Raw genomic sequence first — 17,156 nt, forward strand, 5'->3', positions numbered from 1 at the left:
TCTTTGAGGACTTCCGTTGCTTCTTTCTGCATTTCTTTTTCTTCTTTCTATGTGTTTTTTCTTCTTTCTTCACGTGTCCTACCTCGATAGGCATAGTTAGAAACTAGCATTTAAAAAAGCTTTGAAATTCACTGAAAAAAACATAGGTTTTAGTTATGTCAAAGTTAGATATTAGCATTTAAAAAACCTTAGAAATTAACAGAACAAACCATAGGTTTCAGGCTCGTTATAGTTAGGAATTAGCATTTAAAAAACCTTAGAAGTTCACTGAAAAAACCATAGGTTTCAGGGCTGTTATAGTTAGCTGGACATTTCACTGGTACCAAACCATAGAAATTCCTCCATTATAGTTAGTTCTACTAACTATAACTCACGCGCCCGCAATGCACTGCTGATGATGTCAAATATTACATCATTCATGACATGGTCAATGACATCACTGATGGCATCACTGATGACATCTCAAATGACATCACTGATGATATCACTGATGACATTATCCATGTGGCAATCTGATACACCTCATCACTTAGTAGTATAACCTTTTATCACTCACTATAAAATACAAAGTACTATTTTTGAAACCATTGACACACCAATACAAGTTTCTAAAAATCCACTCACTGATTCCTAGGTTTACACACACATCTAATCACTCACCTATAGATTCACTCATACATGCTGTCATTGTTCAATAGAACACTATCAAATGCACTTATACACCTATATCAACATTGACACACCAGCACACATCCTACTTAGTTATGCAGTCATCCTACTCACTTATGCGAACAATTGATCACACTTACATTTGCTCAGCTACACACTTATACAAACACTACTTAATTTTTTCATACAGATAGTAACTCATACTTAGTGTCTTATAAAATCACTATTACAAGTATAAAGTCATCCATACAGTCACTCACACAATCACTGACTCTTATGTATAGGTCAACAGTATTGGGGTTTCTTTCATAGATTCACATGCATGAATATTCTGCGTCGTCGAAGTGGGAGTCCCACGGTAAATATCATAGCAATAAGATGCTAATAACATAAGTATGTAAAAACATAACACATAAAAATACACAGTAGAAATGCATGGAAATACCAAGACATAATTCCTACATAGGAATACATGGTAGAGAGAAAAAACACTTGCAACATATCCATGTCATAATGTTAGTCCAAACTGCAGCCAATAAGGCGCAAGCACCCATCCAGAACCTTCTCCTCAGAACTCAGTCCCTCAGATTTTCTACCGCACGTCGTGTGAAGGGAGTCTCCCTGAGCTCTGCTCAGTTTTTCTCAACTTTCTTCTGGATTTCCAATGTTTACCATGTCTTCTAGAAGTCTTTATTTAGACCCTGTTCTTCTTATGGGAAGCTGTGTTTATTCTCTGAAGATCCCCACAGCAAGTGTATATATTGTCTTTACCCGGACCATGAGGTGAGCAAATGTAAGTTTTGCAGGACCTTTTCTAATAAGACTGTAGGAGAGTAGGGTCTGCTTCCCATGGTCACCCCCACTTTTTGCTTTTGCTTTACTGGTTATCGACTTAGATGTGGCTGTGGGCCTGCTAATCAGACCCACAGCCCAGATGCACTCTCTCTAAATTCACACCATGTACCCTAGGTACATCCACAATTGGGAATTGGTTCACCTTATCAGCCCCTGTAGAAGTGTACCCTAGGTATTCAGGGCATAGGTGTAACCAAGGCCTACCAGGGGCCACAACATGTATTATGCCACCCCTGGCTGGCCACTCAAACTGACACAACTGGCTGATCACTCAGCTGGGGCAAGGTCGTGTAATCACCCCTTGCGTAGGTATAGTATTCCTATATCTACCCTTATATATAGACACACAGTAACCTATAAGTCACTCCTATGGCAGGCCTTAACAATCCTGGAGGCAGAGTGCTTGGTTATGTGTGAGATGGTGCTCTAGCATGAGCTGAGCCTGTCTGCAGCTTGCGGAACCATATCCTTATAGCTGTTTTATGATATCGCCATACCATATACTCTTAAGTGCATTATAATCCTCGCGGTTGAATGCTAACTTTGGTTTGGCTTTATCTAAACATGTCATGTAAGGTGTCATACACTTTGGAATACTACCCCCTCGCCATTTCTGGCGACGGTGGTAGCATTCCACCCTTTTAGAGGGAGAAGACATGTTAGTTCTGACTATCCCGGTTAAAGTTAACCAGAGCCCCAGCGTCACAAAATGAACGCTGCTGCCACAGACACAAGTCTGACCTCCTGCTGCTGGGAGTCCTTCCAGTCACGGAGGTTTGGACAATAGGTTTCCTGCCTGGAGAGGTGCGAGCCCCACCCCAGACAGGACTTTGTGTATTGGGACAGGGAGGGCTGAATAGATTGAGACACTGCCTGAGGCACACTAGGTGCTTCATGCATACCCCAGTTCAAAACGGTTGCTGGGGCACTCCAGCCCCAGCTCTGGCGCAAAACTGGGCAAAGGAAAGGGGGTGTAACCACCCCCCTTCCTGGTCTCACCCACAGGAGGGACCTAGGAACGAATCCAGGCCCTTTTAGCTGTATAAAGGTAGGAGCTGTGTCCCTAGACTTTAGATTTGATCCTGAACTGAAACTTGAACGAAACTCTGGACCTTCGACATTCTGCTGAAGCTGAAGACTGAAGAATCTCCCTTGTGGCCAAGGAGTGACCACCCTGGGCAACCAGGCACCATCCAGCAAATCAACGGCTTGCTTTGTCAGCGTTCCCGCCGGGACCTGAGCACAGAGCCTGACAAGACCCAGACTTCCAGACCTCTCTGACCCTCTCTTCACGTCTGTAGCATAGCTGAGATCCGTGGAGGCGACGAGACACGTGGGACCGGCCATCTTTAAAAGTCCACAACTTACTTACTGTGTAGCTCCTGAGGTATCCCCGAAGCAGTGCACTGGGGATTGAGAAGCCCCCAATCCGAGCTCCACCTGCACTGAAGATCAGCCCTCCAGACTCCACGAGTTCTGCGTGGGGCCTTTCTGCTTGTGTTCTGCTCGACGCGTTGTCCGGTTGCTGGCCCGTTGGCTAGTAGCCTCTGTGACGACAATCCTTTGAAACCAACTCACTGGTCTGGTTGCTCCAGACTGGTCCTCGCCTCCCTGCAGAGGTGAGGCACCTCAGACCTTGCTGGTCTGCATCAGAAGCCTTCTTTGTATCCTGCGTGGGTTGCCTTTGCCAAGGCTTGTTGACTCCCATCCGGCGGTCGACCCCTCCATCTGCGAGAACCTTCATGGGACAGCTCCTCTCCAGCATCGGTCGTCCTCGACGCCTCCTGGTCCGCGTGGCTGAAGAGACAAGCTTCACGACAGCACCTGATTGCTCCTCGACGTCGTCTGGTTCCTTCCTGGTTCCACCCGGTCACTGACTAGTGACCCAGACTCTGTCCCCTCTGCTTTCAGGTCTTCTTCATCCTCGATCCACCCTTGGATCCACCCGGACATCTTCCTCCTGGTCGCCTGCAGCATCTTTCTTCACAGGCTCCATAGACTTCAACGGCGAAACCCGACACATCTTCACACCTATGCACCCGCTTCCTGTGGGTGAGGTAACGCGAGTACTTCGGTGCTCCCAAGGGTATTGACTATCCAAGTGTCTAGGTTTTTAGTTGTTTCCTTCTAGCTAGACTGGAAGTGTCCTGAAGCCTTCTTTTTCTAAACTCTAAGTTCCCGTTGACTTAACATTGACTCACGCGTGTGTGTAAAGATACTGCACGTGCCGCCTGTGGGCCTCCAACTCCTACCCTAAGGGTCAGATAGTGTAGCCCCAGCGATTCTCTAGGCCCTAGGCCTCTCCTTTTCCAAAGTCGTGGTTCTTATCCCACTTACTTAGTATATGGTTTTACGCGTCCCTAGGGCCTGACTGTAAATTGTGCTATTTAAAGTATTTCTAAGAGTAACTTGTTATCTGATTTTGCCTCTGACCTCATAAAGAGTTCAGAGGAGTGTGTTAGTAAATAAATACATATATATTTTATATATATCCTGTGTGGTGTCCTTTCATTTGGTACTCAAGGGGTTACATATGGTAAAACAGCTGGCTTTACACGCCCTCAAGAGTCTTTTAGCCTAAGACTGTTCTGTCCACGCTACCACTAGGATAGCTGGTCTATAACGTTGACTTACAACCATCACCATAAGGGTTGTTTGGACTAGTGCAAGGTGTTCACTAGAATAGTGAACATCATATACCAGGCCAACTTCTCACATAAACCATTCCAGAGCCGACCCGATCACTCCAGCTTCCTCAAGCCGCTGTAGCAAGATGTCATGCAAGACCGTGTCAAAGGCGGCACTGAGATCTAACAGGATCAGTGCCGCACTCTGACCAGCATCAAGAATGGACCGCAGATGCTCAGTAGTGGCCAGGAGAGCAGTCTCCGTACTGTGGCCCGGTCGAAACCCATTCTAAGATATATCCAAGATGTTATTGGATTTCAGAAACTGAGTAAGCACGTTGTTGACATGTGGCTCCTATGCTAGGAAAATCTGATTGCTGCTCTAGCAGATATGACTCCAAACCAGTTGTGTATAAAAGGAATAAAAAAGGGGCCAGGATACAACATTGGCGAACCCCCTCTGTAGAAGCAATTGGCTTTGTCTTCTCTTCCCCAGGACCATAACATATGGCAACAGTAGTAGAGGCATGCAACCTGCGCAACAGTGTAATAAGGGGTTCCTCGAAGCCCATTTTTTCCATTAGTTTCCACAGCTTTCCCCGATTTACTGTATCGAAAGCACTGGATAAGTCCATGAAAGCCAGGTGGATTGACCCCCTCCTGGCCTTCATGTACTTACCCATGATCAGAGATAAGTTGAAGCAATGTTCGTTTGTTCCCATACCCCTTCTGAAGCCATATTGTGTATTGGATATACGTCCAGAGGCATTAGCCCATGATTCCAGGCATACAAGGATTACCCTTCCCAGGGACTTTACATGTGTAATCTATTGAAGAGATAAGCCTGTAGCATACAGAATCATTCCTGTTACCTTTTTTTATAGATCAGCACCACTACTGCCTCTTTCCATGATGAAGGAATACGACCCACTATTACCGCTTTGAGGACATTAACCATCAAGGGTGCCCATAGTTGAGGATTGCTTTTAAACAAGTCCAAGGGCACCCCATCGAGGTCTGGTGCTTTCGAGGAGATACCCTTTACTAAAGCATCCTCAACCTCACTTACAGTCAAGGAAGAACTAAGTTGGTATGCAGAATCTGGATTAGTTACTATTTCTTTACTCTGATCTTGTGGTGAGATGCAATTTGGTTCAATATTTTTGAGAAATTAAGTTCCCAAGCTTCCCCCGGTATTGTCGATTCCATACTCCTTGCCTCGTTTAAAAAAGGGGGCGATTAATAACTTCCTAAAAACTCTTGGAATCCCTGAGATTACTAGCTCTTTCAAGATCTTCCCAAGCCAGTCTTCTCAGTTCATCCTTCCTCTGCTCTATTACGCGTTTATAGGTTTGTCTTGCTCTCTTGATTAAGATTTGGTCAAGGGGGATTGCAGGCAAGGCTTTCTTAAGATCTTTTTGTGCCCCAGAAAACTCAGCATTAAACAATCTGTTTTCCTGTGATTCCCTCCTTTTTACTGACTATGCCAAGTCTTTAGCAACATTTTTACAAATTAATTCAAAATCCTGTATAACCACATCTGGGGGAGAATCATAGGATAGACATGGCATGATTTGACTTAAATTCGTTTTAACAATATTCTCCTCAAATTGAGAGGAATTTATTTTACTCCATTTTAATCTCACTCCCTGATTGCGATTATGCTTAAGTGGGCACTTATCGCACTTACCCACCTGCACCGTTACGTACAGAGTAAGGTGATTGTGGTCACTAACTGGGTTTGGTTCCACCGCAAAACTATCTACAAGGCAGGCAAATTTTCTAGATATTAGCAAAAAATCAATTGTACTGGTCTTGCCACCACCCAGGTAAATTGGATACTGTATGGGTGGGGTACTAACCAAGGTATCAACCAAACATAAATCATTTACGACAATGATGGAATTTAATGCTTCACCCTGCAGAGTATGTTTAAAATGTGACAAGGGTTGGTTCTCAGAATCAAGAACCCCACATACTTAATTTAAACTATGCCGGCATAATGTGCAATTGAAGTCGCCCGCCCTAATTATACACAAAGCATAACATTTCCCTGCAATCATGTCAATTTCGTCTTTGAGGGTAATAATGACCTCACAGTTATTCAGATCAAAAATATTGTAATACCAGTGTACCAGCAATATTGTAACATCAATCAAGTCAGAGATCAAAATAAGCTGCCGAGAGCTGGCGGCTGACCCTGAGGCCCCAGGTGCATATTGGAGTGGCCCGGGCTGCCGCGCTTAGTGGGGAATTGAAGCGTAATGCGCGAGTTGGTCGCCAGACTTTAGATCCACCTGAAGGCCCAAGATGTTGACTAGATGTCGTTTTTAGCGCTGATCGCAGCGTAACGGGCAGAAGACACATGGAGAATCCCATGAGCGACTTTTACGGGTGAGCTGCAGGGGGGGACTGGGGTGTAGGTAGCTAACTGGTGGAGGACGTTCACCCGCCCAGCCCTGCAGTATCTTGACCCCCCCTGTAGTGTTGTTCCTATATTCCCAATAGGCTCTGCGCATTGGAATAATATATCCTATAGATTTGACATAGGACTTAGGTCTACTAGGTCTCTATCGAACATATTAGACTTAATTGTGAGTGCCAGCTAGCTCAGAAGTCACTAGAAACTTTCTCGAATAAACAAGAAGGGATTAGTTTCTGACAACCGCATAAACAAGATATCTTTGTTTCCCCAAGATAAAAACGTATCTTCAGAGTCGTGGAAACAATAGATAGATATTTTACTCGGTGAATCGTGCATGCTTCGTTTCATCAGAGGTGCAGAGAAATAGAGAGAGGGGCGTTTTCTATAAAAGTATTTATTGAACAGTCTTCTTTCTCATGCAGAAGAAATGAACTGCTACAATCGTAATACTGGCTGTGCGTACAGCAAGAAGAGTATTATAAAATAATACTGTAAAAGCATGGTATGGTTTCTAAACCATAAAATACATACATAAATAAATAAATACTAAAACATACTCAACTGGTGCTTGTAAAATACACCTACCCCGATGTACCTAACCTAAGTCTAGTACGAGGGAAGAAGTAAGTGTGGTGTAGCATAAGTTTAGTATTCTTTTGCCAAGAATCTATCCAAGATTTCTCTTAGGGTCTAATAAGCTCCGTACCTTGGTTTAGAATGAAGGAGGTCTGGTATCTCTCTGTCTCAGGACTCAATTTCCTAACACCCCGCAAGGGGACCGTGGAAACACTGGAGCTGGATTTCTCGGCAAGAGAAAAGACAGCATCTCTCTCAGTGCGTCAGCTGGAGAGTCGGCTTCCTTCGGCACTTGCTGTAGCGAGCTGTGTCGGGCAAGTAGATAGTCGAACTGCTCCAAACCACCGTGTGTTTTCTAGGGCAAGTGTGGGCATATTTATACATTGAAGGTGCCGAGTTTGACATAAAGTTGGCCATAATAGCTTCATCAAAGAATTGCAGTTCTTTGAAAACTCCATGAGTTTTTGGACATATCAATATTCAAGCAAGGGGAAGTCCCTAACTGCTGAAGTCGAGTTTTCCAAGAAATCGTTGTGGTTTTTCGGAACTAGTGGAAGTATCCATGCCTGTGTTTGGACTGCATGGGCTATGTCCAAATATGGTTGTGATTTCTATGCCTATATCAGAACAAGGTGATTTATACCTATATAAGGGCATGAATCTGGAAAATTACACTAGGATCCTAAAATGCAATACAACAACCCCATCTCACCCCCCTAGACCGCAGCTAGAAGAAAAGCCCTTTGAACGACACAGGGCTACATTGGCTGGCCTACCGAGTTTACACCAACGGGATAGAGGGTGGTTTAAACCCTCTGGAAGCTGGCTTTTCATAGCAGAAAAGGCTGCAGTAAGCACCCAAGCCCCCCTGACCCTAAGATGTCACCTGGGCAGAATTCATCATACCTCGAACACATCCCCCATCTGGCCTACCCTTCATGATACGGAATCTGTGTACCTACCTCTGACCGTGGAGACCTAGCTTTTCGAACGATGCCCGATGGAGCTATCCAATAGCTAACGAGGAGATGGGCAGTGAACTACCCTTTCAACTGTCACCTACCCAGCCGGTCTTTGGACAGAACTTACTTCGTCTCTCTGTTGTATTCTCCCTCCTACCCATTTTACTCCACCCCCTTTCTCCTCTATGCTTCATTTATCCCTCCTCTTTGCTCTTTAATTGTTTTACCATTGAGACCTAGCTGTTTGGCTGATGTCCGTTGGAGCTACCTGATAGCTACAGAGGAGATGGGCTGTGGACTTCCCCCTCGGCTGTCACCTACCCAGCCGGACTTTGGGCAGACTCTCCTTTGTCTCTCCATCCTATCTGACTCCTATCCCTTACCCCACCTCCTTACCTTCTAAACTCCATTTATTTTGTCTTCTATACTCTTGAAATGTTTTTCTAGTAACTGATGTAATGTGTAACTGATGTAATTGTGTAATTTCTCTGGAACCTTATGTAAAGCGCTCTGATACCTCCGGATCTAGCCAGCGCTATATAAAACTCTCAAAATAAATAAAGCTGGTGCCAAGGGGAATCAATTATATTCTCTATCTTTAATGACCCATATTTAACAGAAATCAATGTCGCCAGTCCTCCCTTTTCACTCGCTGCGAGTGATGGTGTTGCCTTGACATTAAAAGAACAATATCCATCTATATCAATGCATCCCTACTGCAGGTTTCCTGGGCACAGATAATGTCAAATTCCTTAACATATTGTAACCAGGCCCCGTCGGGTAATTTTTTAGGAGATGCCCACGATGTTCAAATAGATGAATCTAAGGGGACAGTTGTTATGGTCATACGCCGCTATAACGTCCCCAGTAATATTAGTAATAACCGGCGCTGCGGGGAAGATATTTATATTACACCCTACACTTCCTTCTCTCCTAATACCCGAGGATAAAGAGGAGTGTAAGCTATTCTCAGGGTTTTGATCATATATATGAAAGGAGGCAACTATACTATCTGCTAAATTAGGGACTTTCTCTGAATCCTTATTTAGGGTGTCTGTTTTCCCCGAATTTCTCGGAATGGGAGTTAGTCTTTCTATATCTGCAAGATCACTCAATGCCTCAAAACAATTTGATTGAAACCAAGGAGGGTGCTCAATTGCCCGCATGAACCTCTCCTCCTCTACAATGTACAATGGAGGTCTGGGCGGTTGATAAAAGAACCCAAGGGATAAAAGGGTTATCCCCCTCGTACTTATGGACCAATTGTCCATTCTATCTAGCATTGCCTTGACAAAACCTGGGTATCTAAATGATAAAACTATACAGTCTCCAGGGAAATTCTTAGTAGATTTTCCCACCCACCAATCTGACGCACCATCTTAAATTCTGAGAATAGCAAATTATTATTAATCCCCGTCCTTGCACTCAAGAAGGGCATTGATTTATTCTTCAATGTTGACCAGTGCTTTGACTTACCGGGCAGAAATGGGAGAACGTTGGCCAGTACCAAGGTGTATGGAGTTGCTTCTGGTGGTAAATGCAGATTGTTATGAGGGCCACAGGAGCCTCTTTGGTCCGGAATCTGTCCTTCTATGGTGCTAATAATCTGAGATCTCTCATCTTGGGTGAGACTAATCTTGTCAGTGCTGGCGCTACTTGAGATGTGTGTGATCTTGCCCTGCTTGGTGGTCGAACCTTCCATCTGATGTGAGGTCTCAATACCATGTGACAGAGTACATGCTACCCTTGGGCATAGTGAATCATCTGGAGGACTCAGAGGAGGTTCAGGATGGTGCACAACCCCGCGTGTGGCAGTGCCCTGAAATGGATCATTAGGGTAATTAACCTCTACCCTCTTTTGGGAGTGATCAAGCAAAGTTGAGGAGGTACTACTAATCACTGGCTTTTCAAGGCTAGTTAGTCTTGCCTCGATTTCAGTTAACGTTTGCAATATCGGGTCACAAAGGGCTGAGACCATTAACTGCAGCTTTTTCCAAAAGTCTTCCCTCTCCTGGATTGGTAATGCTCCCTTAGATACCACACCTTTTAAAGTCTGAGTAGGCCCCTGTTTAAACTCTTTCTCAACTGGTTTCCTCCTACGTCATAATGGTGTAGGCAAGAGGTAGTTTTGTTTACATTGGGTCTGCCCTTTCCTTTTCTTGGCTGGTGGTGCCAGATTATTCCCATGGTTAGTTTATGCTTTTTGGCCCGTGTCACTACATTTGGCATAATAGATTTATCAGATTTGTCAATAATATCAGAGGCATAAATAACTTCTGAGTTTGAAACCGCAGAGTGCTGGTATGCGATGTATTTACTTCGGGGTTAGGTTGTACTACGGGGATAGTGAGAGCAGATCAGTTGTGAGAGTTTTGGGGCTCCAAGGACAATCTGTGCTCTGTAAGCTCATTTTCATGAATGAGTGCAGACTCAGCCCTCAATAAAAAAGCATCCAGAGTCCCCACAACCCCCTGCCCATTTCCACATTTGGGCCTACTCATTTTAATGCCCCTTCAGCCCGCAGTCAATGTCAATTATATCAATAACTCAATACCTTAGATAGTCAAAGCAGGTTGACTCTGGGTCTGTAGATTTCAATAACGTGGCCCAGCCCGGCCTCCTTTGGTCTCTGACGGGTGTAGATGATGCCACCCTAGGCCCTGGCCACCTTATAAGAGCCTCTGAGCGCTCTCCCCTTGCGTTGGTGGCGTGCGCACTGCATTGGCTGCTGGGCAGTGTGGTCTGGCGATATGGCGGCAACAAAATAGCAAGTGGCAGAAAGTGGCAAGAAGTACAAAGGCTCCCACGCTGCGGGAGCTCTGGCTGCCTTATAAGCGCCTCCGGGTGCTCTCCCTTTGCAATCAATCAATCAGTACATTTGTAGAGCGCACTACTTACCTATGAGGGTCTCAAGGTGCTGGGGGGGGGGCGAGGTGCTGCTACTGCTGCTGCTCAAACAGCCAGGTCTTGAGGAGTCTCCTGAAGGCCAGCAGGTCCTGGGTCTGTCGTAGGTGGATGGGGAGGGTGTTCCAGGTTTTAGCTGCGAGGTGGGAGAATGATCTGCCGCCGGCAGTTGCTCGTCGGATGCGGGGGATGGTGGCGAGGGCAAGGTTGGCGGATCAAAGCTGGCGGTTCGGGTGTAGAAGGTGAGTCGTTCGTTGAGGTACGCTGGTCCGGTGTTGGGAGTGCTTTGTGAGCGTGGGTGAGGAGCTTGAAGGTGATCCTCTTGTTGACTGGGAGCCAGTACAGGTTTTTCAGGTGGGCTGTGATGTGTCTGTGGCGGGGGATGTCGAGGACGAGGCGTGCAGAGGCGTTCTGTATGCGTTGAAGTCATTTCTGGAGTTTTCATGAGATTCCTGTGTAGAGAGCGTTGCCGTAGTACAGTCTGCTGCTGACGAGGGCCTGGGTGACCGTCCTTCTGGTTCCCGTGGGGATCCATCCTTAGATCTTGTGGAGCATGCGGAGGGTGTTGAAGCAGGAGGAGGAGAAAGCGTTTACTTGCTGGGTCATTGACAGCGCTGAGTCCAGGATGACCCCACCTGGACTCAGTGGGCGTCGGTGCAGCTCCCAGTGCGGCCGGCCACCATGAATCCTCCCGGGTGGAGGGGGTGGAACTGATGATGAGGACCTCCGTCTTCTCCGAGTTCAGTTTTAGGCGGCTGTTCATCATCCATTCGGCGATGACCTACATTCCTTCGTGGAGGTTGGATTTGGCGGCGGTGGGGGCCTTGGTGAGGGAGAGAATCCGCTGAATGGCGTCGGCGTATGAGATGATGTTGAGGCCGTGTGAACGAACGATGTTGGCGAGCGGTGCCATGTTGAAGAGTGTCGGGCTGAAGGATGATCCTTGGGGTACGCCGCAGATGATCTTGGTGTCTTAAGAACAGAATGGGGAGGCGGACACTCTGGGTTCTGCGGTGAAGAAGGAGGTGGTCCAGTCCAGGGCTTTGTCATGGATCCCTGTGTTGTGGAGGTGTGTGCGGAGGGTGTGGTGGCAGACAGTGTCAAAGTCGGCCGAAAGGTCCAGGACGATGAGGGCTGTGGTTTCTCCTTTGTCAAGCATGGCCCTGATGTCGTCGGTGGTGGTGGCGATGAGGGCTGTTTTGGTCCTGTGGTTGCTTTGGAATCCAGTTTGGGACGGGTCAAGGATGTTCTCTTTGAGGAAGGAGGTCAGTTTCCTGTCGACGATTTTCTCAATAACGTTCGCTGGGAAAAGGAGAAGGGATATGGGCTGGAAGTTATTGAGGTCCTTGGGGTCTGCTTTGGGTTTCCAGCTCTCCGGGAAGTTGGCGGTCTCGAAGGAGCTGTTAATGATCTTGCGGAGATGGGGTACGATGGCGGAGCTTGATTTGTTGAAGATGTGGTGCAGGCAGGGGTCAGATGGTAAGCCGGAGTGGATGGTATTCATGATTTTGATGGTGTCTTCGTCGTTGACGTGGGTCCAGGAGAGCAGGGGGTTGATGTGGCTGGGGGGTGGTGAGTCTGAGGAGCCTGTGTCTGTCGGGGTGCCTGGTTGCTGAAGCTGTCGTGAATGTCTGTGATCTTGCCGTGGAAGAAGGTGGCTACGGAGTCACAGGGGCCTTGTGATAGAGGCATGCTGTTAGATTTGGAGCTGGGGTTGGAGAGTTCCTTCACAATGTTTAAGAGCTCTTTGCTGTTGTGTGCTTTGTTGTCAATGCTCTCTTTGAAGGAGGTCCTTTTGGCGGTTCGGATGAGCTCGTGGCTGTGTTGCTGTCCGGTGTCTGTTTGTGGTGCCACTTCTTCTTGAGCCTACGGCAGGCCTCCTTGGATAGCTTTTCAGTCGGTGTGTCTGTTCGAGGGTTTCTTGATCGGGGCAAGAGCGTTGGCACAGTCGTCGATCCATTGCCTGAGGTTGCGGGCGGCGGCGTTGGTGTCGGTAGTGTCCGTTGGAGGGTTTCAGACGAGGGTGGTGACTAGCTGGTCTTCGGTGACTTTGCTCCGGCAGGGGGGCCCGTTTTGTGTGGTGGTGTGTGGTAGGCTTCTCGAAGGTGATGTAGCGCAGCGGTGGTCGGTCCAGTGGAGTTCGGTGGTGTGGCTGAAGGTGACGTGGTTGCTGGCGGAGAAGATGGGGTCGAGCGTGTGTCCGGCGGAGTGGGTGGGAGTCGAGATGAGTTGTTTGAGTCCAAGGTTGGCGAGGTTGTCGAGCAGGGTGGTGGAGTTGCTGTTGTTGGTGTTCTCGAGGAGGAAGTTTAGGTCTCCGAGGAGGATGTAGTCTGTGGAGGCCAGGGCGTGCATGCTGACGAAGTCAGCTATGGAGTCGCTAAACTGCGTCCGGGGCCCGGGGGGTCTGTAGATGAGGGTTCCTCTGAGGGTAGTTTTGGGGTAGGTGTGGATCTGGAAGTGCCGGTTTTCGGCGGCGATAAGCATGTCGTCGGTGCTGGTCGATATTCTGAGGGTCTTTCTGTGGACGATGGCGATTGTAATGTTATCCGGGGTTTTATAAAGCTCACAGCTACTCTACTGAGTGTCCCGGCGCTAAGTGAGTATGACTGAGCTAGACAGGAAGAGAAACCAAGTGTACCGTGGGCAAAGTATTACATTATTGCTGAAACAGTCATGTTTTCAGGGTTTTTCTGAAAGGAATCAGATCGTGGAGGAGTCTCACAGCAAGTGGCAGATCATTCCATAGCTTAGCCGCTTTCAGCCGAAAAGAGCGACCTCCAATATGAGAGTATTTTGCCACCGGAGTGCATGCTAAAGCCAATGCGGCAGAGCGAAGAGAGCGCTGAGAATGATAAAATTGCACTCTCTTCCTCAAGTAAGGGGCACTGTACCCATGTAAAGCCTTAAAAGCAAGCACCAGGGCCTTGAACTGTATCCGCTTCCGAACCGGAAGCCAGTGGAGAGACTTCAGATGAGCAGGCATTCGGGTCCTGGGGCCAAGAGAAAGAATAGCTCTAGCCGCTGTGTTTTCCACTACTTGGAGGCAGCTTAGTAAATACTCTGTGCGCCCCAGATAAAGGATGTTAACGTAGTCCAGCCTGGATCCAATCAAGGCCTGGACCACAGTTTTCCTGCAGGGGATCGAGAGCAAAGGAAGAAACTGTTTAATCATTTTCAAAAACCCAAAGCACTAGCCAGCCACCGTCTGGACCTGTAGCTTCATACTCAGAGAGTCATCGATTTTTACGCCAAAGTTTTTTACAGACGATACTGGATTAGCTGGAGGGTGCATGTCCTGCGGCCACCAGTTCCGCCATAGGTTGGTAGAAGGGCATCCAAAGAACATGATCTCCGACTTGTCGGAATAATATTTCAGTTCATTCAACTGAAGCCAGGAGAACACCGCCGAGAGGCAGGCCATAATAGCTTCCCCCTTAAAGTCCGAAACTTTGTCGCATGTAAATAGGAGTTGGGTGACGTCAGCATACAACACTATTTTTTTGCACCGTGCGACTCAACAAGACTGGTCAGTGGGGACATGTACACATTGAATAGGGTTGGGCTAAGCACCGAGCCCTGGGGTACGCAAACCTCCAGAGGAGGAATTAGGGCGGAGAAAGGAGGAGCCCACACAGTTTGTTGGCGCTCAGACAAAAAAGAAGCAAACCAATTGTGAACCGTCCCTCAAAAGCCGGCCTCCTGGAGTCTCTTCAGTAGTCGACAATGAGGGACGGTATCAAAGGCTGCTGAGAGATCTAGCAATATCAGCATAGCCTTGCAGCCCTTGTCCAGGACGTCCTTAATGGATTCTGAAATTTCCAGAAGCGCTGTTTCAGTGCTGAAATTAGGGCAGGAACCAGATTGGCTCTGATGCAGGATGTAATTAGTCTCCAAAAAGGCAGAAGTAACTGAGTGAACATATTTTCCAGAACTTTGGAAAAAAGGCAGAAGAGAGATTGGCCTATAATTAGCAAAAAGCTCTGGATCCAAATTAGATTTTTTTAGAAGGGGAAGGATAAGAGCTTCCTTCCACTTGTCAGGAACCAGCCCCTGCTGCAGGGATGTATTCAAAATAAAGTTCATATAAGAATTAATGGAAGGAGCTATTAATGCCAAATTAGACGCAGGGCAAGGGTCAGAAGGGCCCCCTGATTTTAGGCTCTTCAAAATGCTCAATGAAGTAACCAATGTCAAAGGAGGAAACTCGAAAATACAAGGACCGCTCTCCGGAGGGTCAGAATAAGAGGACACGTTATCCTGGATATTATCCTCCGGAGAGCTAGGAAAGGTGTCCTGGATCTTTCTAATTTTATCAGCAAATAATATATTCTGCCTCCTGTTCCATTGGTGCGGTCCCTGCGGGCGATCTTGTCAGGGATGGCTATGGTGACGTCGGGTCCCAAGGAGGGGTCCTCCAGGTCTCCATCAGGAAGACGACGTCTGGGGAGGAGAAGTCGAGTTGGTCCCAGAGTTCGATGGCATGTTTGCAGGCGGAATGGGTATTGAGTAGAATGCATCGGAGGCTGTTGCGTCCTGCTCCAGTGGGTGTGGTGGTGGTTTGGAGGCTGATGTAGCTGCAGTTCCGGCAGGAGAAGAGTCCATGGGTGCGCTTTAGGGTGGCCCGAAAGCAGTTGTAAGATCGGCCGGCGTTTTCCGGGTATTTGTAGATTTGGGGGTTTCCAGTATCCATAGGTTATTCTGGTGAGACTTGGCTTCTAAGTCTTCGTTCTTAGCCGATATAACCTTAAGTACCCTCTCCGTATTGAGTAATTGCCGCAACGGGTAGCAATGTGTCCTCGACTGTGGATAGCCTTTGTTCCACCTCCTTGAGGCAGCCATATTGCTTCTCCAGTTTATGGGTGATGGAGTCCATTCTGGTGCACACCATGTCCATTGTTTCAATTGATGTAAGACTCTGCTGCATGGCTAGGAGAATTGTTTTCACGTCTGTTGCGTATTTATTGGCTTCCAAGGGCATTTGGTCATCACTAGGATGAGCGGAGTTAGTTATAGGAACTCGAGTGGACTTATGAGAGTCAGAGTGCAATATGGGCTGTTTCCCTTCCGTCTTGCCCATGCTTGCGCAATCTAGCAGTTTGGACGCCCTAGAAATCAAACTATGTCTGCCAATGCTAGTAGGATAATGATCAGATGATTGAAACGCTACTAACGTGGCAGTCAAGGTCAGACTCTAGTGAAGTTTACTTAAGGCTTTCCTTTGGTGCCACCGTCAGTGGGCTCCTTATCAACCTGTAAGCTGTTTGCCAACATGGCTCTGCAGTACTGTGTCAAGAGTCACAAGGAGTCTGTAGTCTGAGGTTTTAGTGACTCCAATAGCCCTATCCCACCGCGCCTCCACAGCCCTGCCAGAGGGGCACGAACAGACCTAGGCCACCACGGTAGGGTTTTGAACTCTGTTGCGTCACTGAGTCTGTGGGGTCTCTCCCATGGTGAGAGATGTCTCCACCCGTAGGCAGTAGAAGATAGGGTCAGGTTCTCCCGCATAGGCCCTAATACACCATCCCCCATCTCTCCTCCCACCCAGCAGGTGGGCTGGCTCTAAGTAGCACTTGTAGACCCCCCATCCAGCCTCACACCAGGCCGCCTTCAACGCCCACACTTGCCAAGCGTAGTGGTGGGCCCAGGCATTTCGTTGTCATCTCGTAAAGTTCAGCGGGGATGCAGCAGTAGAGAAGTGCATCTCTGTTTGCTTTTTATTGTGTTTTAAATTGTTTTTATTCTACCCTTCTTTTGGGTTCTTGTTCCACTTTTGAATTAGTTGCCCAGAAGGTTTGGCTGAGAGCCAGTTAGGCCAACAGTATACACGGCTACAGGGGGCCCACGATTTATGGCGAGCCTGCCGCGGCTGAATCAGACAACCCCTGGCCAGGCCTAGGCTCAACAATCCCGGCACAACAGGATGGTAGACCGGGCCACAGTCACTCTGTCAAGTGTGGGCTGCTGTGCAGGCTGATCGCAGCCCCATCTCAGGCCCGGCACGGCCTAGAGCGAGGAGACACAGGGCCCGAGCTTAGGTGGACCTGGCCTCTCAGGGCTGCACGTAGTGTTCGTCCGCCGCTGCAGGACCAGCCTCCCAGTGAGGCCCACGGGACCCAATTCCCTGGAGATAAGAAGGGG

The 17,156-nt window shown here is 47.7% G+C and overlaps 1 protein-coding gene across 1 annotated transcript in view; it reads left to right on the top strand.

Moving 5' to 3' along the window:
* The first annotated feature begins 1,447 nt into the window (after positions 1-1,447).
* The window catches only part of MTHFD2L (methylenetetrahydrofolate dehydrogenase (NADP+ dependent) 2 like), a 468,280-nt gene continuing 452,571 nt past the window's right edge, over positions 1,448-17,156 (top strand). The window contains exon 1 of the mRNA XM_078677826.1: positions 1,448-1,452. Coding sequence (XP_078533952.1) covers positions 1,448-1,452 — 5 coding nt within the window. The remainder of the gene's footprint in view (positions 1,453-17,156) is intronic.

The sequence above is a fragment of the Lissotriton helveticus genome, chromosome 2_1 (assembly GCF_964261635.1).
Source record: "Lissotriton helveticus chromosome 2_1, aLisHel1.1, whole genome shotgun sequence".
Taxonomy (NCBI): domain Eukaryota; kingdom Metazoa; phylum Chordata; class Amphibia; order Caudata; family Salamandridae; genus Lissotriton; species Lissotriton helveticus.